At 40.5% G+C, this 24,761-nt stretch overlaps 2 protein-coding genes across 9 annotated transcripts in view; one reads left to right on the top strand and one right to left on the bottom strand.

Annotated features, from left to right (window-relative positions):
- LRRC28 (leucine rich repeat containing 28) overlaps positions 1–16,797 on the bottom strand; it is a 75,576-nt gene extending 58,779 nt beyond the window's left edge. Inside the window, exons 1-6 of one of the 2 annotated variants that reach the window (XM_039844080.1) lie at positions 16,701–16,759; positions 15,844–15,963; positions 12,812–13,039; positions 5,849–5,889; positions 1,647–1,684; positions 931–1,068 (exon numbers count right to left, since the gene is read on the bottom strand). In XM_039844080.1, the coding sequence (XP_039700014.1) occupies positions 931–1,068; positions 1,647–1,684; positions 5,849–5,889; positions 12,812–12,979 (385 nt within the window). In that variant the 5' untranslated portion in view covers positions 12,980–13,039; positions 15,844–15,963; positions 16,701–16,759. Of the gene's footprint in view, positions 1–930; positions 1,069–1,646; positions 1,685–5,848; positions 5,890–12,811; positions 13,040–15,843; positions 15,964–16,700 lie in introns of both variants that reach the window. The other variant, XM_039844079.1, reaches the window with a different exon arrangement.
- A 276-nt stretch (positions 16,798–17,073) lies between these two features.
- Positions 17,074–24,761, top strand: part of TTC23 (tetratricopeptide repeat domain 23) — a 60,064-nt gene continuing 52,376 nt past the window's right edge. For 4 of the 7 annotated variants that reach the window (XM_039844078.1, XM_039844076.1, XM_039844075.1 and 1 more), the window contains exons 1-3: positions 19,186–19,402; positions 20,725–20,924; positions 23,178–23,301. In XM_039844078.1, coding sequence (XP_039700012.1) covers positions 20,745–20,924; positions 23,178–23,301 — 304 coding nt within the window. In that variant the 5' untranslated portion in view covers positions 19,186–19,402; positions 20,725–20,744. Of the gene's footprint in view, positions 17,272–19,184; positions 19,503–20,721; positions 20,925–23,177; positions 23,302–24,761 lie in introns of those variants that run through there. The other 3 variants (XM_039844074.1, XM_039844072.1, XM_039844073.1) reach the window with 3 other exon arrangements.

Genomic DNA, 24,761 nt, shown 5'->3' with positions numbered 1-24,761 from the left:
GACTCTTTCATTCATGGATTTAACATGAATAGTTTTTCACATTCTCACGTGACCATGAATTTCCGTGACAGGTAGTAATTTGTCCTTTTGGTTGGGTCACACACACTTGGATACACTAAAAATCTGGTTGGTGTTTCTAAAAGAGTTATTAAATAGAAATAATCCTCGCCCATGTGACATCTGTATTTTTCTCTGCTCATTCCTGAATGCAGAGTAACTTTCATAGAGTAATTGAAATACAAGTTTTAAAAATTTTTAAATCATACTTCATTTTTAAATATGGAAAATGACAGACGACAGTGGAATCTGCAAATGTGTGGATTCACAGAGGACGGTCTCAGGCCTTCCCTCGTAAGACAGAGGGTTTAATGGCAGCCCAGGAGGATGCAGGATCTGGGTACCATCTACCACTACATCATGATCTAAAAGAATGTTCAGCCGGTAGAACTGACTATTAATTATGACCAAACTTAAATTCTGCTACTAAATTCTAGTATGATTTCTCATTAAATCCAGTTAATGCACATCGATCATCTCACTAGAGAATGAGGGAAAACCCTGTATGTTATCTGCCTTCTGGACACTAAAATAATGACATCATACAAAGTTCATCTAAATTCTTTGATGTGAAATTCAGAACTAAACTTCAGAACTGAAGAAACTTTTTGTACAAATATTGCACCAGAGCAGTGATCTGAATTGTGCTAATTCTAGGTCAAAAATGTAAATGCCTCCTTCTTAGGTTTGCCTCAGGGAAAAGACCCTTTGTCACATTTCCCTCACATTCCTTAGTTTCATCTTCAGACGAGTGGACAATCGAATACTTACAAACCTATCCGAGGTCCACTGCCTAGACACGCCATGGTAAATATGAATAAAAACAGATTTGTGACAGACAAGAAACTATTGTGTGCTACAGACTATGATTACCTGGAGGTAGGAACTGCAGCTGGTTGTTAGCTAATCGAAGGTGACGTAAAGCTCTCAGACGACCAATTTCTGGGCAAACGATTTCTAAGGCATTGTCACTAAGGTCCAAACACTGGAGTTTGACAAGGGACCCAATGGCTTCAAAGAGAAAAGGAGGGTAAAGGCAAAATCAGTTTGACCCAAGTGTTACGTCAAATCTCTCATGCAAGGATGCCATGTTAAAATACTTCGATACTTAATATCACCAACACGGTGGCACACAAAATAATAAAAACATAGATCAAACTATGGAATTTCTAAATTTTATGAAAGTGATAAGACGTCTAACTAAATAAAAAAGATAACTTAAAATAGAGCAAAATAAGAATTTTAAAACTATATATGAAACCATATACAAGGTGTTTTTAAATTTAACTCAAATTCTTAACTGGTTTTACTGAATTTAGAACTTCTTATATTATTTACTCAATAATAACATATCTAATAATAATTTACCTAATCATTATAACCATTTTAGACGTATTTAATTCATAATTCTTAACTGGACTTACTAATTAGGGAGAAAAAGCTTTGAAAATAATAAAGGTAGTTTATAATTAAAATTCACTAATACACCAACCAAAATAGGTTTAAAGAGTCTATATGTTCCACTGTCATAAAGGAAAGCTTAAACCATGGTGTCTCTTAACTAAAAAAATGGAAGTTCACTTACTTACCTTCTGGAACTACAACTATGTTATTTGAGTGTAGGTACCTGGGGGAAAAGACAAAAAAAAAAAAAAAAAGATGCTATCAGTCAGAACTTTTGCTACATAATCAGTTTGTAAAGTACTCACTTAGAAATTATATCAAATATAAGGGGATCAAACTTTCACACTCTAAGTGTGTAACACAAAATACATGGTCATTACAGATAACTAATAATACTCTGAAAATAATATTTTATGCTATAGTTGCAAACATTAAAACCATTTACTGATTTAGTTCTATTTTAAAATAAAAGAAGGCACAATAGAAAAAATTATGAGGTATTTTTTTTCCACCTCATAAAACAAATTACTAGTTTCTCTACGCCATTTTACATTGCTCGGATTTTCAGAAATATAGTTATTAAGCAAAGAAAAATCAACACTGATTGTGTAAAAGAAAATGAAACTTTCAGTTTCTAAAGGAGAACTTCACAAAATAATCAAACTGAAGATACTCCCAGGCAGCCTCCTCACTGAGAAGCAAGACTTGTCTGAAGAGACTAAAAACTTGTCATTAACAGTAGCTGTAGAAATACTTGGCTGTCAAGGTACAGAATTTATTTCACAGCAAAAGGAATTTCATAATCAGGAATCACATTCTTTTCTTTAAATAAAGTTACCAGGGCTGACAAGTTCAGGCAAGCCTAAGTAAATAACACTTTTCCCAACGAAATATCTTTAGCACACTCTGGTGGCGATTTCACGTAATCAGAAGCAGCCAACTATTCAGAGCAAAACAAGAGAGACCTCTGGAGATCATACGGTGGTAACTTTTAAAAATAAATTTATTTTGAGAAAACTAGATTTTGATAAACTTTATTTTCAAACCTATCATTTCATTTATTATAACTCATAAATCAATCTTCTTCATAAAGCATTTTTAAATAGAATTTTGAAATTTTCTTCTACATTTTTAATTCTATCATCAAATGTTAAAATGTCAATGACACAGAATAAGAAAGACAGAAAATAAATAAAGTAAAGAAACTTGTTCTATGCTGGATTAAATAAATTTTGCAATAGGTATTAACCTGCTGGGTCTAATGGAATCTAGACAATTACACCATTCCATGATATTTTATTCCTTGCTTTATGTATATGAAATAATTCCACATTTTAAAATCAATACTCCTTAAACTACTTTATCAGGTGACTCAATTCTTTGTGCCAAAACAATAAGCGTTGTTAAAAGAGACAACAAGCCTGAAATGGAGTCACTTGTGCTAAGCCCGCGACACCAAAGCCACACCGAGACTCGACGCCTGACCTAACTGCGGTTTCAGCCTCTCCCAGGAGTACGATCTTGACCAGTCAGTCTGGAATTTCCTGGGCAACACTAGTGAGGTGATCTGCCTACAGACCTCTAGAGGAAAGTCGCCTTGCTTGGGGCAATCCATACTTTGCTAATAACTTCCTTGTCCCACCCTCTTCCTACTTGTCAAAGCCTTTCCTTTTCTACCGCTCTTTAGAGCGTTCTGTTTGCTAGATGGGATGCTGCCTGATTCATGAACTTCTTGATAAAGCCAATTTTAGCTTTAAATTCACTCAGTGGAATTTTGTTTTTGAACAATGTAAATAAGCTCAAGCGCGTGCGCGCACACACACACACAAATGTACACATTTGCATATTACACAAAAGCCAGAGTGCCTAGACACCAACATAAAGAAAAATCTGATTTTTAAAATTCCCCAAAATATTAGCCTAAAGTTCCACCTATAAAAAAGGACCCGAAAATGTCCAAATCAAAATAAGAACTAAACTACTCACTATTATGATTGCAATCGAAGTGTATTTTTTAACCTATGAATTTTATCTACATTATAATGAAGGTGCAGTATACGGTAGCACAGAACGTTCGCAGTCCTGCCTACATATTAGAATCACAAGTGGCCTTGAAAATATTGGAGCCCAACGCCATCCCGTAGCGAGGGAAACCCTGTCTCAACTCGAGTTACTCTCATGTACGAGCGATGAAGAACCATCGGTATGAAAGCGAAGCAGAGAGCAGGCACTGGAGCCAGACGGCCTGCACCCTGACAGCCACGAGACCGGGGGACATGGCTTCACCCCTCACTCTCTCCATCTACAGAAGCAGATGGTAATGGCACCAGCTATCACATAGGGATAGCACGAGGATCAAATGAATCAATAATGCAAAGCTCTCAGAACAGAGTCCAATGAATGCTGCTTTCATTGTTGCTATAATTATTATTGTCTTCATGAGTCACTGGTAATCATAAGCTTGGCAATTTCAAGTCATTTCTTCTTATTTCATTTTTGTAAGTCCAGAGTAGCTGAAATGTTGGTGTTTCAATGTAACTGGTTTTCATCAAGTTCTTCTACTCATATAATATAGGAATTGTCATTCGATGATGGTGGGAAGACAAGATATATTACAGCCACTTTGGGAAATGGTATGGCAGGTTTTTTTTAAAAATAAAAGCTAAATATAGACATTACTTAATAGTAATATGCCAATGTCGGTTTCTTAGCTGTGACAAATGTACCATGGAATCAGATGTTAGCATTGGGAGAAACTGGAACTCTGTGCGCCATTTTCACAACCTTTTTGTAAATATAAAATTGTTCCAAAAAAATTCTGTTGTTAAATTTTCCTTAAAAATTAAAAGGAACAGGACTTTTCACTTACAGCCATTATGGAATAACAGGGACCAGATTCACCCGATTGTTGTAAAAGCAACCAAAAACTGGATGGAACATATAAAATGATTATTTTCAAATATTGACAACAGGCAACCAGGACGGTGTTCCCTGAAAGAAAGTTAACAAGTGAGGTGAGCCCCACGATCTCCCCAGCTTCCTGGCTGGAGGCAAACTGTGGCCTGTGGAGCAGGAATGGGATCCCAAACAAAGTATGGAAGTCTCACTGAGTTATAGAGACACATATCGGAGTTCAGGGAAGGGTTCCAGAGGAGAAATTGCTACCAAAACAACTCCCCAAAAATTGAAATAAGGGATTATTTGATTTTAGCTTTATTCTAAAATGCACTTTAGGCAAAAAACAACTGAAAAGCTATCAGCTAGATGACCCACAGAGCTCACACAGGACTAGAAGGCATTCGAGTTCTGAGCAGCAAGGGCCCCAAGTCCTTGATGGTCGCTCGGGGCATCCAACAGAGGCCCCAGAAAGGCCAGGCCTCAGAAATAGGCTACACTCCCCTGGAGGAGCGGTCACTCTAACCTGTCCTAATCAAGTGTAAAGTCAAGCCATGAAAGCGCAGAGAACCACATGCTAGAACAGCCGCCAAAAGGAGGACAACGAAGTCTAGACCCTAAACAATGTAAAATGCATAAGGTCTGGCAGCCAATCGAAAAGTACCAGACGCGCCAAGAATCGGGAAAATGTGACCAACAACCAGGATAAAAACAAGCCGATACAAACAGACCCTGCCAGACAGAGATGACGGAATTAGCAAACAAGGACATTAAGACACCTATAATAACTATAGTCGATGATGTAAAGGTAAATATGAACATTGTGAGAGAAATGCAGATTGAAAATGTAACTAACAAAGTGAAAAACTTCACTGGGTGGTATTCATAGCAGACTGAACACTGAAAAAGAAAATATTACTGACCCTGAAGACAGAGAAATACAATTCATCCAAACTGAAGCACACAGATACACTTAAAGCTGATGCACTCAAAAACAAAGGTGTAAACATATTTACACCTAAACATATTTATGCCAAAGGTGTAAACAAAGGTGTAAACATGTTATGGAGGTAATCATCAAAATAACTAAAAAAAATGAAGGATGGAAGATATAGGGAAGGAGGATTTTACTGTATGTTTTAAATCTTTTATACTGTTTGACTGTTTATATGAAGTATCACATATAGTAGTAGTAACAACAGTAATTAAATTTCCCAGTTACACGGCTTATCCAGGATTCTGCGACAAAGATGCTGTGCCCACACAGCTTTCATCATCTTCATTACCTTGAGGTGAAATATTTAAAACACAAATTTAAATGGTAAAATACTTTCAAATACTTTTGGGTTTAGCAGAATGACAGATGTACCTAGATAAGCACCACGATCATGATATCAAAAATAATAAATATGTTAAAATTCTTCGTCCTATTATTTCAAATAACTTAAAATAATTTTTATGTTTTTTAAAAAAATTCAATAAACACACTCACAGTTCCACAAGGTTTGGAAGCTTCTGAGCAAGGTTTTCTGGCTGAAAATTAAAAACTCAGAGTTAAATTTTATTTTGGAAAAGTGTATAAACATCTCTAGTTTAAACACAAAGTACTACCTTTTTGAGGGCTGTACCTTTTGAGTTAATGTGAAAATCATAAATAGGCAGTCTTGATTTATGCTTACATAGACTATACTACGATTTAAACTTATTCATTTGAACACTTCAAATCGATGTCCCCTGGAGAAGCAAGAAACTTTGTATTATGTATTCATGGAAAAAATAAAAATGTTCTTAGCAGACACAGACAGAGAAAACAATGCCATGTGACGCCAGAGCCTTAGATTGGAGTGACACGCCTGCAAAGCCAAGGTATACCGCTGGCCACCCTTAGAAGCTAGGAGAAAGGACAGACTCTCCCTCAGAGGCCCGAGAAGGGACTAGGCCCTGCCCACACGCCAAACTGGAATTCTGGCCTGCAAAAATGGGAGAGAACACACTTCTGTTATTTTACGCCACCCAGCCTGTGTGATTTGTTATAGCGGCCTTAGAAACTAATACCGCTCCCACGAACTCCCAAAGCGTGCTCTTCAGAAGAAAGTGAGAGAGATCCCCAGGGGGTGGAAAGCAAGACCTAACTAAGCTCAGAATAAACAGAGTAAGCTGGAGCTCAGGTGATCCAGGAGAGTGTTGGACAGGCCACAGGCCCTGAGTTCGGATCAGGAGTATGATATGGCAGGGACAGGAAATGGGCCATTGGGAACACAGGAAGGGAGAGGGGTCTAGGTCTCTCACACAGAGTCAGTGTTCTGGAAAGACAAGCTCTTCCACGAAAAAAAAAAAATTCTATTCAGAAATTGAGAGCAAGCTTCCATCTGCTGGAGGCACTGGGGAAGAGGCGAGGGCTCCTGTAATTCACACACACACACTCTTCCAGTCCATGTGGGGAACAGAAAGATATGAGTCATTAAGACTGTGGAGGCACACTGAGTCAGGAGCGATTTTTTAAAAAAATTCTACATTCAAGCATACTATAGGGTAAGCTAGATAGCAACAACAAATAACCAGGAATGGCTTTTTATAAGAAATTAAATCTGATCAGAGTCCTAAAAGAGAAATATAAATGATCGGAGGTGCCTTGGACCTAGAAGGGTAGCTCTGGTTAGCTTTGTAGGCACAAGGAGAAATAAATGAAGGAGAAGGAGAGAGGCAGGGAGAAAGAGAGGAAGAGGGAGACAGAGAGAGAGAGAGAAAAGTGTAGGTTCGTTTGGGAAGTTGCAAATATAATCTATTCTGCTGTAACTCCCTAACAGTTCCCTTGAAGAAATCTTTTATTTTCAAAAATCCTCTTACAAAAACAATTGTGTCAATAGAAAAAAAGGAAAGTGTTAGGGACTAGAAAGTTTGATTTGTAACGGAGTAATTTTTCATTCAGAAACTTAGCAACAGTGATTGTCATTAGGGAAAGGACTCAGGTTGCTATGCTCCGTCTTTCGTATCATTTGTAATTTTAACAATGAGCATGCATGTCTTTTACAACGGAAAAGAATTAAAAAATGTGGTAGGCACGGCATAAATTGCTACATAACTGAGTAATCAATTATATTCTATCCAATTTGGGTTTTAAATGCTAAGTAAGAGAAACGCCATTAGTGTGGTATTTCCTGGCCATAGGGTATGAACGTGTGTAATGATTTTGCAGAGGGGCGAGGGAGAGATGCTTTAAGGGCTTCTATTTTATACTAAGGAAAAGCTTTTCTTTTTTTTTAAATCCTGAACACAACGGAAATCCACTAGATGATTTTAAACAAGGGAATGATATTATTCATTTCATACTGGAATTCTGATGCATGCAAATACTTAACGACAGTTTCCCAGGCTACTCACATTCACACATCCATCCCTTTTAGGAAAACCAAACAGCACTGAATGCGAACACTGTGACGAAGTCGAAAAGGCAGTTGTCGAGAACCCGAGTTTGATAAAACTACTCTTAGTTTTCAAATGCTGAGCATGTGATTCCCTTTCCCCCCATGATTTGATATCAACATAGGCGGTGAGGTCCTTCAAGAGAAATCTTCCCTCGGATGTTTCTCTTGGATCTGTCCAAATCTTCAAAATGTTTCTCTTAGTATATTTATCTTCCCTAGTCAGGAGAATACTCGCTTCCATTTATGGGCATACCAAGTACCTTAGAAAAACTGGCCAGCTTGTGGGGTGCCGTGGGGAGGGTCTCGGAGAGGCTTAACAATGGCTGTCCCTCTAAAAAGGAAAGATGGTCTGGACGAAAGGAAACAATGTCAGACCCTCATCTAGCTTTATCTGCTGCAACATCAATGTCACATCTGGCTGACTTATGGGGCCTGTGCTCATTCTTCCCAGAGGCCAACTTGGCTCCATCACATAGCATTCTAATCTCTCCATGACGAACGAGTTAGTTGTTTTAAGTCACAGAGCTATACACACAATTAAGCACCGAATAACGTTTCTGCTGCCAAGAGTGCGTCACTATATCTTTATTAATGTTTTTTTTTTAATTTAAAAATATAAGCACGATGACTGTGGAAAATTGCAGTTCATTAGAACACTGGGTTAAAAGAAAACAAACTCACTTATTGGTATCTGCCCCAAAAGCCTGTCAAATAAGTAGCTTGTTGCCTAGGCTGTGCTGACAACTACTGTGTTCTGTAAGAGTCTCTGCTTTCTATTAGCAGGGTTGGGTAATGTAGCGAAATGATGAGGGAAAAGTCATACATTTTAATTTTTATGTTTCCATAGTTTATGTATACATTAATGTCAAAATTTCTGTTACTCTGTGGGTAACTAAACTCTAATGCTGGATTATGGACACCACGGTAAATTAGTTTACCTTGATCCACAGGATTTATGCTCTATTAAGTTTAAAATATATTTTTTTAATTTTTTTATGGTGACATTGAATAACAAAATCCAGTATGTTTCAGGTGTACAACTTAACAGTAAGGCCTATATACATTGCGTTGTGTGTCGCCTCCCACAGTTAGATTTCTTTCTGTCACCACATATTTGACCGCTTTTATCCCATCTACCTCCCCCATCCCCTCTCCCTCCTACATATTTTTAAATGCAAAAATCCTGATAAAAGCAATAATCTTAAAAGTATTTCTCAAAACTGTTACTATTATTTCCTTTTCTTCATAATTTTGACATAAAAATTTTAATCATATGTACCCAAATTCCTTGAGTATAAATATTTCCTACAAAGCTACTTGAAAATTGTTTTCGAAATTAAGCCAAAACTATCTTCATTAAATCTCACGTTATCACTTAGCAAAATAACTTTTCTTCATACACACAAAAAGTAAACGTTAGCAAGCACAATTAGTGTAAAATTTACCTCAGATTTTGAATCACTGATGCTTTATCTTATCCTTTTAAGAAAAACATTCAATGCCCTTAAATGGGAATATTTTAAAATTGTGTGTCTTGGAACGAATACTTCAAATGCGTTGCAAACGTGCTGGGTGACGTTCCGTGGTGGGCGCTGAGCATCACCCACCTTTCCTTCTCCTGGGCTCCTGGTAACTGCACCTTTCTCTTCGAGCTGGGGGCATGGCTAAGTGACCTGCTCGGCCAGTGAGATTACGTCAAGGCAAAAGCCTTAAAGAGCTCTGGGGCAAAAGGCCCGAGGTGACCTCTGGAGAGGGGAAGCTTTGCCGGCCTTCCTCCCTGAACGAGGACACCCAGAACCAGAGTCCCCAAGTGATGAGAGAGAAATATGAACAAGAAATAACTGTGCTGTTGGAATCCACGGGGATTCCGGGGCCAACAAAACCTGCTCCATATCCTTCTAACGACACATTTCAAGGAAGCCATAAATTAAATGCATCTTAGTTCTTAGAGCAGTCACAGAAGTAGAATGAAGTTGGACCTCTACCTCACGTCATGTACGAAAATGAATTAAAAATGGATCGACAGCTTAAACATAACAGTTAAAACCATACAATTCATGGGAGAAAAGACGGGGTAAATCTTTACGAATGTAGATTTGGCAATGTATTCATAGAGACGAAACCAAAAGCACGAGCGACGATAGAAAACATAGATAAATTAGGCCTCATCGAAGTTAAAACCCTGTGCATCAAAGTGCATGACAAGAAAGAGAACCCACAAGGCTCCATCGGATGAGGAGAAAACAAGAAGCTCCTCATTCTGGAATTCGAAATGAAACCAACAAAAGCCAAACTTGACTTGCTCTCCCTCTTCCTCGCCACGTCGGATGGCACGATCACTTCTTCTAGCAGAAGTTAACCATCCTTTTGTGTTCTGACTACCTGTGTTCTTTTACGATTTGCCTGTTTATATTTGATGGGGAAGATCAGTAGAAAAGAAAAGACACCTGCGCCTCTTCCCACCCCGATTCGGGAAGGTGACTGACTGATCACTTCCGCCCTCAATCTTCGGAGCTCATCACTGTAGAGTTCCTTCTTCTGCACGATGAACTGCTTAATCGGGTCCATGTACTCTTATTGCTTAGGCATAATCCACACTCCCCTCTTCATTAAAATTTCGATGCCTCTTTCTTGTCCATTCGTAGTTACAAAATTGGCAAACTGCGGACAGCTCTTATCAGTATTTGGGTAGGTCACTTTTTCGTGTCCCCAGGAAGGCCTTCTGCCTCCTGTTCTCGCTAAGAAAAAAAACTTGGCAGATCTTTTCATTGATTTTGCTTCCTGGCTGAGATTCGTTTCCCCTCCAAGTTTCCTGTGACTTTTCCTTTTATCAATGAAGAAACAGGTTCAAAGAGGTTACGCACATAGAAGCTTATCTGTTATCTGCTACTAAGTTTTGCTACCAAATGATGAAACACCCCCTTCCTTGGACTGCAGCCCTCAAATGCTTCCGGTGCCAATCCCCTCCATGATGAGCGTCTGGGTGAGAAGGCCTGGTGATTGCTGCTTCCCACCGATGGTCCTCCAGCTCTTACAGAGACCCTAGCAATGGTGGGATTGGGAGGAAACTGGGGCAGGCTCTACCTCCGCCTCCTCCACCCTGCACACTCATATCCTGTCATCTGAAACGTGTACATGACAAAAGCCTCTCCAAAACCACATCTACCATCCCCCAGATGGCTTGCTTCACCATCAATGGGTCCTTCGCCCCTCTTTAATCTCTCTATTCATTCACGCCTCCTTTCTTGCGTTGCCCCCGAGCCAGCTCGGATTCCACGTGCCACCATTTGAATCACTTTCGTCCAAACCCGAGGCTCCTTAGTCCCTCTGTACTTACATCCGCGCCGCAAAAATCTAAGCCTGCGTGAATGCAACAGCCCTCCTTCCTCACACCTCAGACGGCTGAGCGCTGCAGGAGAAAATCCCCTACGCCAGCGGATGGTTCCACCATGAGCCTCGCCACCGACTGTTCGCTGAACGACGCCACCGATTCCACGATCTCCAGCCCAACTTCCACAATGAGAGTTTCACACCTGGACTCTACAGCTCTTCACTTCCCGACCAAATGGTCTCGCCTGCTCCCGCTGTCAGACAGAGCTCCCTCGACTGCCTTTCTTCCCTCCCCCGCCCCGTCTGTACCTTTCTTTCTCTTTGTACGAAGGGGGAAAGGTCAGTCCTTTCACGTGCACCCTAAGATAAAGTTTATGGTGCTTCCTGCTCACTGTAGGTATTTTACATAGATTAATAAAACTTCTCCAGGAAAACATTCCACACATACGAAGCCAATACGAGGTATTTCAGATATTGAGGCAAGTACACTACAGAGAAGGGAATGAAGAACGGGTCGATCCGCCTAGAAACAGTATCTCAAATGAATAAGAACCAGAATTCAAGTCTAAGATCCAAATGAGGTTAAGTGATAACCAAAAAAGGACACATAAAGCAAATCCATTTAAAACAGAGACTAAGAGATGAAATACTGCTATTTGTGACAACGTGGATGGATCTCGAGATAATCATGCTAAGCAAAATAAGCCAGACAGACAAAGTTGAAAATCACGTGACATCACTCATATGTGGGATATAAACCTAAAAGCAACAAACGAACAGGACAAACAAACAGAGACTCATGGGAGTGGGAGACAGACTAGTGATTACCAGAGGCGGCGAGGTAGATGGGGGAAAATATGTGGAGACAGAAAGAAATCTAACTATGGGAGGTGAACATGCAGTGTAAATATATATATGCCTTACTGTTAAAATGTACAGCTGAAACTTTCGTTAACCAATGTCACCACAAAATAACTAACTAATTAAAAAATAAAATAAAATAAAGGAGACCAAATTTCTTAATAAATAGTGGGAATAAAAAGTTTGGGACATTCTCTTGGAAAAATTTGTCAGTCGTTTTTTTTTAATCTTACATGAAATAAAATTTAGGTTATGATAACAATGTGCTTATTCTTAGAACATACAAAGAGTAAATCAAATGTTGCTTTTTGTGCCCCAAAATTTTCCAGCAAATTGGATGACAGCCCAATTCAAAATCATTTGCTTTTCACAGTGCAATCAAAACACTCAAAAGCTACACCGAGCCTTAATATTTTAATCTTCGAATCATTCTCTTCTTGAAGTCATTCCTGTTGGTCTTTCTCTTCTTTACCTTTTTACCATTGGGTTTTGTGACATTCAAAAATCATGGAGGAAGCTTAACACACATAAAAGGCACAGGCCCAGACGACGCACAGGCTGAGTGACGAGGGGTTTTTGATGGGGACTAATTTTATAAGTGGTATGTTCGTGAATATTTTGCTTTCCTACACAGCACCTCCTGTAATAACATAATTGTGGGGACTTGGATAATGAATTCTCAGCTAATGAGAGACCCCCATATTTGTATTTATATTACCTGTTGATATAACAAGAGAGAACATACATCTTGGTCTGAATATCTTAAGATATGTAAACTATGTCTTGGTCAGGACCCCGTTATAAATGATTTTTTTAAAAAATGCAATATAATACTGTACCAAGGTTGTAAGGGAGTTTCTTTTCATATAGAGTCTCTCCAAGTACTGTAGTCCCTCATCTTTCAGTAACTCCAATGGGAAATGGTGCAGATTCCTATAATTCAAAAACAGATTCTTGTGCTTTTCCAGCCTTGCCACAGAGATCGTCTTACAAAGTTCGGATGCCATGACTGAACATATCCCATCAGGCACACTGCAGCACTACATCTTGTCAAAATTGGTCCATTTCTAAAGAGGAAAAAGAAACTGAATCATAATACTGCTTACAAGCCAAATAAACCAGTTAGCATAGAGAGCTATTTGCAGACACTAAAGAGAGAGTTATACATTCATTCTCTATATTTTTCTTTCGTAACAACTAAATTTGTCATGCATATTTAGAAGGAGATAAAAATGAATAACTATTTAATAAAAATACTCTCACTATTTAGGCAGTATTTACTACTTAGTAGAAACAGTACTAATTGAAAAATAGTGCCTGAACTTGAGGTCAGAATCCCTGCTTAAGAGAACAGAGACCAGTTTTATAACATGCAGCCAGAGAAAAGAATTTAAAAATCTGACATAGCAAACCCATTTCCTTCTTGAACTATCTCCTTTTGTATTTAAGGTATTTCAAAAATATTTAAATATGTATATAAAACATATCTAGATCATTTACAGCTTCATTTTCTTCACTTCTTACTATCTAAATATTGTCCTAGATACTACTTTTTTCTTTCTTTAATCTTTTTTCTTTTCTTCCTCTCTTTTTAACTTTGCAGATTATCAGAAGTAGCAAAGAAACAGGTCTGGGAAACAGTTTTATTATTTCAATGAAAGGCGAAATACTGCACTAGGAAATAACTGCATTCAATCTCCCTAGGCCTCAGTTGTCTAATATATAAAATGGAGACAGCAATTTATTGGTAAAGGCCAAAACTCAAAACAGATTAAATTTCTTTCTAGCGCTAAAATTGACAAGGACAAGAAGAGAAATAACATTTGCCATCTTATCAACTAGGCACAGGGCCAGAACAAACTTCACAATCACTTAACACTAGAAGAAACAAATTCAGAGCTTCGATAATTTGTCCAAGGTCAAATAGCTCACAAGGGATAATAAAAGCAAGGATTTGGGGGAAGGGGGCAGGGCGAGCAGTGGTGTCCGGTGTATTTCAAAGCCTTGGGTCTTTACATACACAGACTCACAGATTCTACAGGATAGTAAGGGAATGTTAAAACTAAAAAGAAGTTGAGATTGGCTCAAAGAGTCTACTCTCTCTCTTTTCCTGGGCATCCTTTTCTAAACTCTCTAATAGAAACTACCTTTCAAAGAAATCTTTTTGCTTAAGAAAAACTCTTCACTGAGAATTAGCACCAAGTTGGTGTACAATGTAGTAACATAGCTTTCAGTAAGCAGAGTTTTGTAACTTTTTGGTAATTGCTCTTATTTCCAAACTCTAATTCCTAGCTAATAAGTACATCCCATTGTATATAAAAGGGCATAGAATATGGAGTATTCAATAATAGGCCAGTGTAACACAAGCATCCAACATTTTCCCATATTTATTCCACCTACTCCTCTATCTTTATGAGATATTATTCAACTTTGAGAAATTCAAATTTTTCTATATCTTAATTCTCTCAGCTGCAAAGCAAGTAGAGCCTCAAACGTAATACATTCAAAAGAGAGCTTCTCCCCCCAAATCCTCCCTAGTCTTTACCATTTCAGAAATGGCACACACCTCCATCCACTCAGCTACTCAAGCTAGAAAAGTTGGAAGTCAAGAATGATTCCCTGGCATCATTCACCTGCCACCTCCAATTTTTCACAAGATCGGTGGTTTCTGAAATAGATCACAAATCCATCCACGGTTCTCCATCAGTCTAAACCAAAGCTATTGTCATCTCCTGCGTGGCCATCTATATTACTGGTCTCCCTGTGTCTAGTCTAGCCACTTTCTAATACATCAATAACTTAGCAATGAGCCTTTTAAAATATCAATTCACTTATGTCTCCCTCTCTCTCTCAAGTAAATTTGCTTTCTGATGTATACATCCTACCAAATAAGCTCTTCAAAAGTTTATTTAGAAAATCAACCTCTGATGAGGTGCTATTCACGATCTGGTCCCACACGCTTCCCCAGCCTTATCTGGCTTCTCACCAAGCTCCTGGGCTTTCCCAGTCCTTGAAAGTGCCAAACTCCCACAGCCTTGCTGCTCTCCTCTTAGCCAAGAAAGCATCATCCCATCATCCTTCGGGTTTTAATGTAAATATTACCACCCTATTTCAAACTAAAACATTCCCCAGTTATTATTTCAGAGAAAGCCGATTTTTTTCTTTGTAGGACTCCTCACAATCTGTAATCTATATATTTATTGGTGTATCTGCTTATTGTCAATCTAGCCAAGAGACTGGAAGCTTCTGAAGGTAATCTTGGGTTTTCATCGATCTTCTATACCTGCCTCTAGCACAAAGCAGGCCTTCCAACAGCTGATGAATGGACGAAACTAGGACATGTGAGTAATGCAGTAAGTCCTCACTTAACACCTTGGATAACAGCTTCTGCAACTCAAAGCAAAATAATGTAGAAACCAATTTTCCCATAGGCTAACTGATATAAACTTAGTGAAGTTCTGTAGTCGTAACAACATTATAACAAAACGACATTGCATGAAACAATGTTATTCCAGGACCTGCTGTAATGCAAGGTAGATTTTTTTTCACTCTCTGATCTAAGGTCGGCCTGTAGATACTGCATACTGAGTGCTTGCTACGTGTCATAAAGATCCTTAATGCTTACAACTCTGCATTGCAGGACATATTATTTAGCCCATTTTACAGATGAGGAAACCGAGTTTCTCGTAGGGTAACTTGCCAGAATGCCAACCCAGGTGAACCAACTGCAAAGCCTATGCACTGCCCTACGATGCGGCAGTTCACACACTTTGACCGGGCCTGTTTTGTTCCTTATGATCATTTACAGTGGTAGACGAGGCATATAAATGTAAGACTACAAAGCAAAATTATATATAAAACCCATACTCACTGATATAGGATCCAATAAGAGAATGTACTGATGGCTTTCCTTCTGTCTGGGATTAGCTGCCTTAAAAACGTCATTACATCTGTTACAGTGCACCTCGCTACAAAGTTTAAGGGGTAAAACCTACACAAATGAAATCAGAAAGCTGCCAGTAATAAAAAATGCTAATAGTTATCCAATACGCATTCATTGGCAATACACATCTTTGACTAGGATATGGTTTTTACGCAAATTCGCTTCACTACCTCTTACTTACATTTAAAAGTCAATGACATACTTAATATTAACTGTATACAACTGCACCTCCACACGAGTTTTCTAACGGGTAAACGCCAATCCACTTTAATATTTTAAAAAACAAAGCCTTCCATCTTAACAATAGTTCACGCATTTTAGGCACGAGTATCTTAAAGGGAAAGAGTCCCTTAGCCTGACTCCAGTACTTAATTCTGAACAGCCACTCGGATTTCCTAATATTGGTCATTACAAAATTAAAAACCGTACATTAAAAGCATTTGGAAAAGGTTATTTTCTCAGTTCCCAGAAGCCCTGGCATTAGTCTTAGGCAAAACACACGCCGTTTTTGCCCGAGGCAGCCCAACCCTAAGGTCGTTACGGTTTGGAAGCAGCGAGCCCAGTGACAGGGACTTCACAGACCCAGCATCCGGATTCTCAGGGCGAGGAGGGCCCAGCGGCCGCGGTGACCCGAGGCCAGGCAGGGCCCGCTCGCACCGGGCTCCCCCCACCGCGGCCCGGACGCTTTGGCCGGACTGGGACTGGGCGTCGGCGGCCGCGACAGGGGGGTGGAGGGGAGCTCGCCATCCCTCAGAGCCACCGGGGACCTGGACGGTGGCACTCACCTCAGCGCCGGCGGAGCCAGCGCTCCGGGGCGCAGGGCTGCGCTGGACGGCAAGCCGAGGGACGCCGGGCGGGGCGGGGCGCCGGGCGCGGGGCGGAGCGGGGCGCGGGGCGGGGCGGGGCGGGGCGCTCTCAACAGAGAGCTGGGAAAGAGGGAGCCAGGGAGAGGAGGACGGAACCTCGCGATAATTCCACCCTGTTCTCGCGGTTTCACGATAGGTCAAACGAGAGGCTCGTTCGCCAGGCTATGTGGCCATTGGCTGAGAGCACCGCTTTCTAAGGCTGGCCCCGCCCACCCTGCGACCCGCGCTTCCGGCTCCGTCTGGGGGCTTACAGCGAAGTGGCTGTTTTTGCGTTTGGAAGGGGTAATTTAGCCGGCTCCAACCTCAGAAACCGTCAGTAACTAATCTGTTCTTTCATCCATACAGTTCTTAGGCATTCACGCTGTCATTCAATGCATCCGTTTAGGGATTACGACAATAACTCCCGAGCGCTTATTTTGTACCAGGCAGCGTTCTAAGAGCTGTGCATAGATCACCTACCTAACAACCCCACAGCAATCCTTTGACGCAGGTACTGCTATTATGCTCGCCTGATCGATGAAAAACGGAGGCTGAGTGGGTTTATGGGACGTGGCCAAGGTTAGTGAGCCTAAGAACGGGGTGGGAGGCCTGCGTCCTCGCTGATAGGCCCATTCCACAGATGAGGCAGTAACCTATCTCTGCCCTTGAAATACCTCTTGTTAGATAAGATCGCGAAAAAAGGAGAGTAATAACTTTGTAAGGTAAATGTTATGGCAGTTCCTAAGTGATGCAGGACAGGGCAAATTGCCCCGAGTGGAGGGGCAACAAAGCCCTGCACAGAGAGAGAGAGGGAAGAGGGTCATTTGGCGGAGAGTGTAGCAAGAATTCAACACACACGCCGAAGTTACAGTCAAAAAGAAAGTTTTATAGCACTTCACAGAGTGTGGTCTCCTCTCAGCGGCAAAAAGTGAGAGGGACAGGGTGAGACTGAGTAAAGGCACTGAGAGGGACCCTGAGTGTTCAGGGAATTCGGTTTATATGTCATTCTTTAGTTCTCATTTCCTTTGATATGGACATACAGCGAGGAAAGGGTAGAGTAGTGCCAAAAGCCCCTGGCTGGCCCTTTCCAGCCTTTAATCTGTAGAGTCCCCATGGTTTTAGCCATAGGGAATGACACTTGGTCCCTGTTCCCCCTTCACGGGTGTGGGGAATGGGTTAGCAATCGCAGCAGAAATCTTTGTTCTGAATGTGTCCGGGCCTGGCTTTAGGGCCGATCAGCATATTGCAGTCTCTGATAGTGTATTAACATTTTAATTCTCTTGCCTCCTCCCTACTTACTAGCATGACCAAGTAGGCTGTGAATAAATATTTCTTCAAGACAAAAATTCCTGTCAGGAGAAAGGCTTCAAGGAAAGAGAGCTTTACACTGGGAGAAAAAAAAAAATTCAAGCATTGTTAGGGAACGTTAAAAAACAAACATTTTCTAAATACTTTGTTAATATGGCAACTTTCCCTCTGAAATGAGATTTAAAAAATTTGTTTTCCTCTCATGAAACTGCTGTTATTTATTGTTCTCCAAAAAGCTTGATATCGATCAATTTATCAGTGGTTCGTTGTCAAGCAACCTTGACTTTATGATTAGTTTTACATTGGTTTAATTATTATTAGAGATGAATAACCTAGAAAGCAGAGTTATAGTAAGTAAAAATAAAACCTATTCCAAAACAAGGCATGAGTTACAATAAAGTACCAATTATTCATTTATCAAGCGTGATCTTCAGAAATTGCTGAAGTATACGGCATGGTATATGTCATGCATTTCTAAGACCCTTTATACAGGTTTCGAAATACCTAAGAATTTGTAGTACTTAGGAATTTTTTGCTAGACTTAAAATGAGGAAACCTACAGTTTGTGTAGAAACAAAATTCTTTGGGATATTAAAGATCAATCCAAATAGTAAGACCCGCTCCTAATATTGAAGACACACACTCGATTTACAATAAAACGGTTTCTTATAATCAGTGTTAAACTTCTTATTTTCATTTCTTTAAAAAAGGAAATATTTTAATGCATTAATTTAACATTCAATATTTGATCAAGAAAAACGAATCATCTTAAAAATAACTTCTACCCACCCCCCACACCTAACCATGAAATTGACACAAAAGTAAGCCAAGTGATTCTGTGGTTAGTATAGTATCCTATGGCTAACTTAAAAATTCTCTAAATCTGTCACGTGTCAATTTTCACAGTTTGCCTCACTCAAAACAAGGGTGGAGGGAATACTCTAAACTAGTGATTCAGTATTCTTTGAAAAATTTTAACATCAATAGGCAGCGATACCACTTTAAGAAAATTCCAAGGAAAAGATGGCCCCACTTTAAAATTCCCACCTCTGGCTCCAAAGGATTGGGTTTCAAACTTCGACAAAATACTCTGCTCCACTCCCTATTGGTGCATGCTCTAATCATTCATTCTTCCGCCTGGAGTTTTGTGGGGTACGGGAGAAGGCTACTCTGCTTTAGTCTGGAGCTATCCCACTTTTGACTTTTTGATGCTTATCAATCTGTTCAAAGAATCACCAAACTGATACAGCGGGAACCGGTCTGTCAAATCAGGCTGTCGAGACAGCTGTGTAATTCGTTCGAAAAAGAAACGGAGAACCTCTCAAGCATACAGGGTAAATTAACAAAGGATTTTATGACGCAGAGTTAGTCGTGAGAGTTGAAACTTTCCTGATTTTTTTGCTAGTTTTAAAGGCATAAATGTCTCCTTTAAAGCAGCTAAAACGTGGGCACAGTCTAAGAGTCACAAAAAGAAGGGTTTTTGGAGGGTGTTTTTCTCTTAGGAGTGGGATTAGAAGAACATTATTCTCAGATTAGCAGTGGAGTTTTGAATGATAAAGGGAACAAGGTCATAAGATTAATTATAGATTACTTTATACTCTAAGAAGCTGGATTTTTGTTGTTGCTTTAATATGGATTTAGAGGGACACTTAATGTTATTGTAATTATTAAGTAAAAAGGATATATTTTGTTCGTATGTTATACCTAGTGTAATAGACAACCCACCTATTAAAAAACATAAGAGAAAATTAGAATCGTCTTTGGATTCAAAGTTTGTGTATATTTGTAGGTAAGGAGATCCAGGGACAATCTGCTAATGACCAAGCAAAACATAATATTGGTACACAAAGCAGAATCAATAGGTAATTAATGATAAATTATCAAAAATGAAATTCGGCACTTCTGCAGTATTTCAAAAATGATATTTTCATTCAAATATAAACTAATATTTTAGGAAAATATTGATAAATGAGAATGACATATTAAAGCATATTTGAAATAGCAACATGTTTTTAGGATCTAGCCCAAATATATTCCAAAATATAACATCTTAAAGATTCTTGAAACATTAATTCCTCTAGTAAATAGAATACCTAGTGGCACATCTATACCTCTACAAGGCCTAACTCATAATAGGTATGCAATAAATATTTCTTGAAGAGTCTCTGTTAATCCATATAGGGGGATATAAAATTTAAAAAAAAAGATTTCTCAAGAAGCTCATACTCTAGCTGGGAGACTGAAACTAAAAACATTTAAAAGAAAAGTTCTGGATAGTTCTTCATGCATAGAACCTCATGCCTGTTTTGGACCATGGGTGCTTCAGGCACTTAGATTGATGTGAGCTGAAATATTCAAGAAATTCTTCACAGTAGGGTCAGGACCCAGTGCGGGCCTGAGAAATGGGCAAAATATCAGTAGATAGAAAGGAAAGGAAGTGACTTCCTATGGGTGAGTTGTCAGCAAATATATGTAGCCTACAGAGTAACTGGCTCTGACTGAAGCAGAATGTTTGATTGGAGGCCTTGGTTTAAAAAAAAAAAAAAGCATAAGTTACATGAAGAGTCAAGCTTGCCAGAATTAAGGAAAAATGTGTATTTCTAAAAGTAACTACGGAAATCATCATTTAACACTTATTTTTCTATCTAAAATTCAGAGGATAATGTATGTAAAAATATGCAAGAATCCCAGGAAACCCAGATATCCAACCACCTAGATGAAATTGTTGGTGCTGTCAGCATAACGCCTCAAAAGAAGATCTCGAAACAGCTGACTCAGACATTGCTCTTTCAGCCTCCTCGAGAGAAACTCCACCTGTGTGAAGAGAAAGCAAAGTCCTATTCCAGCAGGCATGAAGTAAGGGGCCTTTCTTTTCTATACTGTGCTCTGGGAATTGAGAAGTATAATAGCTTAGGTTACATCCCTACAATCTGAAGCTTGGCAGAAGAATATAAACAGGGGTGTGCCTTTGTCACAGCTCGATTGGGTGTAGTACAGCTCAGGGTTCCAGCGCAGCAGTTGCCAGTCAGCGTCCGTTTGCTGAGTGGATGCACGAATGAACAAACAAGTCTACCCTGACCTGTGTGTATACTGGAATGACTGGCTGTAGGCTTCACCCATCAGTCAGTAAGTAATCAGCGCCCCCTATGGGCCAGGTGTCGGTAGTGCAATACAACATAAAGCAGATGAAGCTTCTGCTCTCCAGAGCTTACATTTCCTAGGTCCTTTATCTTGTTCTATATATACTTCTTAAAAGTTTTACTCATTTGCTCGTTCATTCAATATGCATTTCTCTACCACCTTCTATTTGTTGGGCCCTGTTCATTCATTCATTCATTTCTCAAATATCTACTGTACGTGTAATAAGTGCCAAGTGCCGTGCGGGTGCTGCGGGCACAGTCGGAAGGCCACAGGCTCTGCCTCGGAGGGACCTATGGTTCGGTTGAGAAGATAGATAGGGGGACAGATAGTGGTAGTCAGTGTGATAAGGTCTGTGATGGACACAAGCTCAGGTGAACGTGGGGGCCGGGGGAAGAGGACTGGGCAGTGATCGAGATGAGTTTCAGGTGTGTACAGCATCGTGCTTCCATACAAAATGATCACCGCCGTGAGTCTAGTGAACATCATTACCACAACTAGTTACAATTTTTTTCTCGTGATGAGAACTTTTTAAGATCTACTCTCTTAGCCAGTTTCAAATACACGATACAGTGTTATTAGCTATAGTCACCACACTGTGCTGTCTTTTACATCCCAGGTCTCATTTATTTTATGACTGGAACTTTGTACCTTTTGACCCCTTCACCCATTCTGCCCACCCCCCACCCCCACCGCGCCAACTCTGGCAACCACCAATCTGTTCTCCGTATCTATGAGTTTGTTGTTTTTTTCTTTCTTATTTTAGATTGCACACATAAGTAAGCTCACACGATATTTGTCCTTCTCTGTCTGACTTACTTCCCTTGGCTTAATGCCTTCAGATTCCATCCATGCTGTTGTAAATGGCTGGATTTTCTTCCTTTTCATGGCTGAATAATATTCCATTGTGTGTGTATGTGTCTATATGTGTGTGTGTGTCTGTATGTATACATGTATGTATGTGTATGTATGTATGTGTATGTATGTATGTATGCATATATACACATATATACACACATATGTGTATATATATGTGTGTATGTATACACACATATATACACACATATATATGTGTATATATACGCATATATATACACATATATACACCACCTTTTCTTTATTCATCCAGTAATGGACACTTAGCTTGTTTCTACGAGATGCAGGCAGGCTCTAGAGACACAAGGCAGGACATGAGATTGATTCACGGACAGGAGCTGGGCCCAGTGGGTTTTCGATGTTCAGGGAAAGAATTTAGATTTTCTCTGCAAGGTGTAAGAAACTATACCATAGGACTGTAGGCAGAGGAGTGCCGTGAGCAGGTTTCAGTTTCTAGAACGGTCAGTCAGGTGGCTGGAGAAGGGAGCGCGACCGGTGGAGGAGGGTCATTTCAGAGGCTATCTGCAATAATCCCAGTGGGAATTACGAGAGCCCAGACTACAGCAGAGACGGTAGAGACACTGAGATCTTTTGACAGGAATTTGGAAATGTGAATCAGCAGCGCCTGGTGACTGAGGGGGCACAGGGGATGGAGAGGCAACAGCCAGCCAGAAGAGTCGCATAGAATTCCCAACTTAGGTCTCAGCTGGCATGGTGACTGGAGGCTTGCTAGTGGCCTTCGTCATTGCAATGAATACCGGAGGAAGAGCGGGATTGCGGAGAGAGGGCATGAATCCAACTTTGAATATGCGCTTATTCGTTATGCAACAGGTATTTATGAAGCACCTACTATGTGCCAGGCTTTGTGCTAGGTAGGCCAAAGCTGGCAGCCTTTCTCTGCTACAGAATTAAGCCATACTGCCCCAAACGGATTGTTTGTTGTCTGTTTTGTTCTCTGACATATCCCAGGTGCTTAGAACCAAGTCCAGCACATAGTAGGCCCTCAATAAACATATATCAACTGGATATAACTACAGATATTGTGCCTTGTGGCCCTGTGCTTTCAGCTGTCTAAACGGCTTCTCTGTCTCACAGTACCAGCAGGCGATCCGGGAGCTGGTGCGCTGCGTGGCCCTGACACGGATTTGCTATGGCGACCCCCACTGGAAACTGGCAGAGGCGCACGTCAACCTGGCTCAAGGCTACCTCCAGCTGAGAGGTGGGTTTTCTGCTTTTTTCTCCCCCGCCAAATTTGACTCACACTTCACTGGAAGGATTGCGTTTTCTTGAACCTTCTCCACTCCACATGGTGAGAAGCCATCTCCCTCAGAAAGAGTCAAGATTTTTTTTTGATATAACATATAAAAAAAGAGAAGGAAGATTTTAGCCCTTTGGAGCTTTGTTTATTATGATCTTAAGAAAATTAATTTGTCAGACTGAATTGTAGGAAGGGCCCGGGGCACAGAGTAGGGGCCTAAAATGGGGTCCGTTCACATTCAGATTGATGAAGAGGCTTCTGCCTGTAAGCGATCAGCTCCCCCACCCCCATTAAATAAAAAATTAAACCAAGTGGCCGTAAACAGAAGGTAGTTATTTGGATCATACAATTTAACAATCCAAGGGTAAAACTTACTGTAGGCTCGGCAAGATTCAGGGGTTCAAACAGATGATCCGTTTCCATTTCTCTTTCTTTCTACCACTCACATCTGTTTTTCTCTGTATTGTCTCCATTTTTTTGCCAGGCTTTGCCCACAACATTTCGACTTCCTCCTCAGCATTCCCCAGGAGGAAAAGACTGTCTCTCCACCAAATCTGGGCATCTGAGGATGTGGGCATTCTGATTGGGTCAGTGTGGGTTGCATACCGAAGGCTGGGGAGACTCTGATTGGTCAGATCGGTCTTTTGACTCTAATTTGGGTCCTGAGGAGAGGCCGGCCTTGGCTAAATCACACAGATTGGGGGCCAGGTATCCCCCAACAGAAGACAGGAAAGGAGGATGGGTGCAGGGAAGGTGAAAACAACAGGATATCATGTCTTCTTTCTGATTGGGCAACTTAGGACTAGAGGCACGAGAGCGCATCTTTGTACTGTGTTTCTTCATGTGAAAAGATGCTGATGCTGATGCTCATGGTGGTGGTGATGGTGGTGGTGGTGGTGATGCTGATGCTGATGCTCATGGTGGTGGTGATGCTGATGCTGATGCTGATGCTGATGCTGATGCTGATGCTGATGCTGATGCTGATGGTAGGTGGTGATGCTGATGCTGATGCTGATGCTCATGTGGTGGTAGTAGTGATGATGATGCTCAGTTCCCAGGATCTGCCCAGTGAGTAAACAAAATAACAGACATGGAAAACACCACAATGCCACACGTAAAATTGCCACCTGATAAATTTGGCCGACTCTGATTATACACTGGTTCTACCTTTTAGATGAGGGACTGTCAGAGCTGGAGGGGACCTTGGAGATCATCTAGTTCACACCCCCCCACCCCCACCTCCTGTGTTTCCAATTCAGAGGCGATAAGTCTGAGTTGACACAGCTCACCCCAGAGGGCTTTGTTAATAAGCAGATGATCTGAGACTCTGCTCTAGAATTTTGGATGCTGGTACCTGGCAACCTGGATTTCAAATGATGCTTTTCTTCCACAGTCTGCTCCCTTTCTGCATGACAGCCTTT

Source organism: Pteropus medius, unplaced genomic scaffold (assembly GCF_902729225.1).
Source record: "Pteropus medius unplaced genomic scaffold, Ma_sr-lr_union100, whole genome shotgun sequence".
Lineage (NCBI taxonomy): Eukaryota > Metazoa > Chordata > Mammalia > Chiroptera > Pteropodidae > Pteropus > Pteropus medius.
The sequence above is the reverse complement of the archived record's forward strand: the minus strand, read 5'-3'. Positions and strand labels throughout refer to the sequence as shown.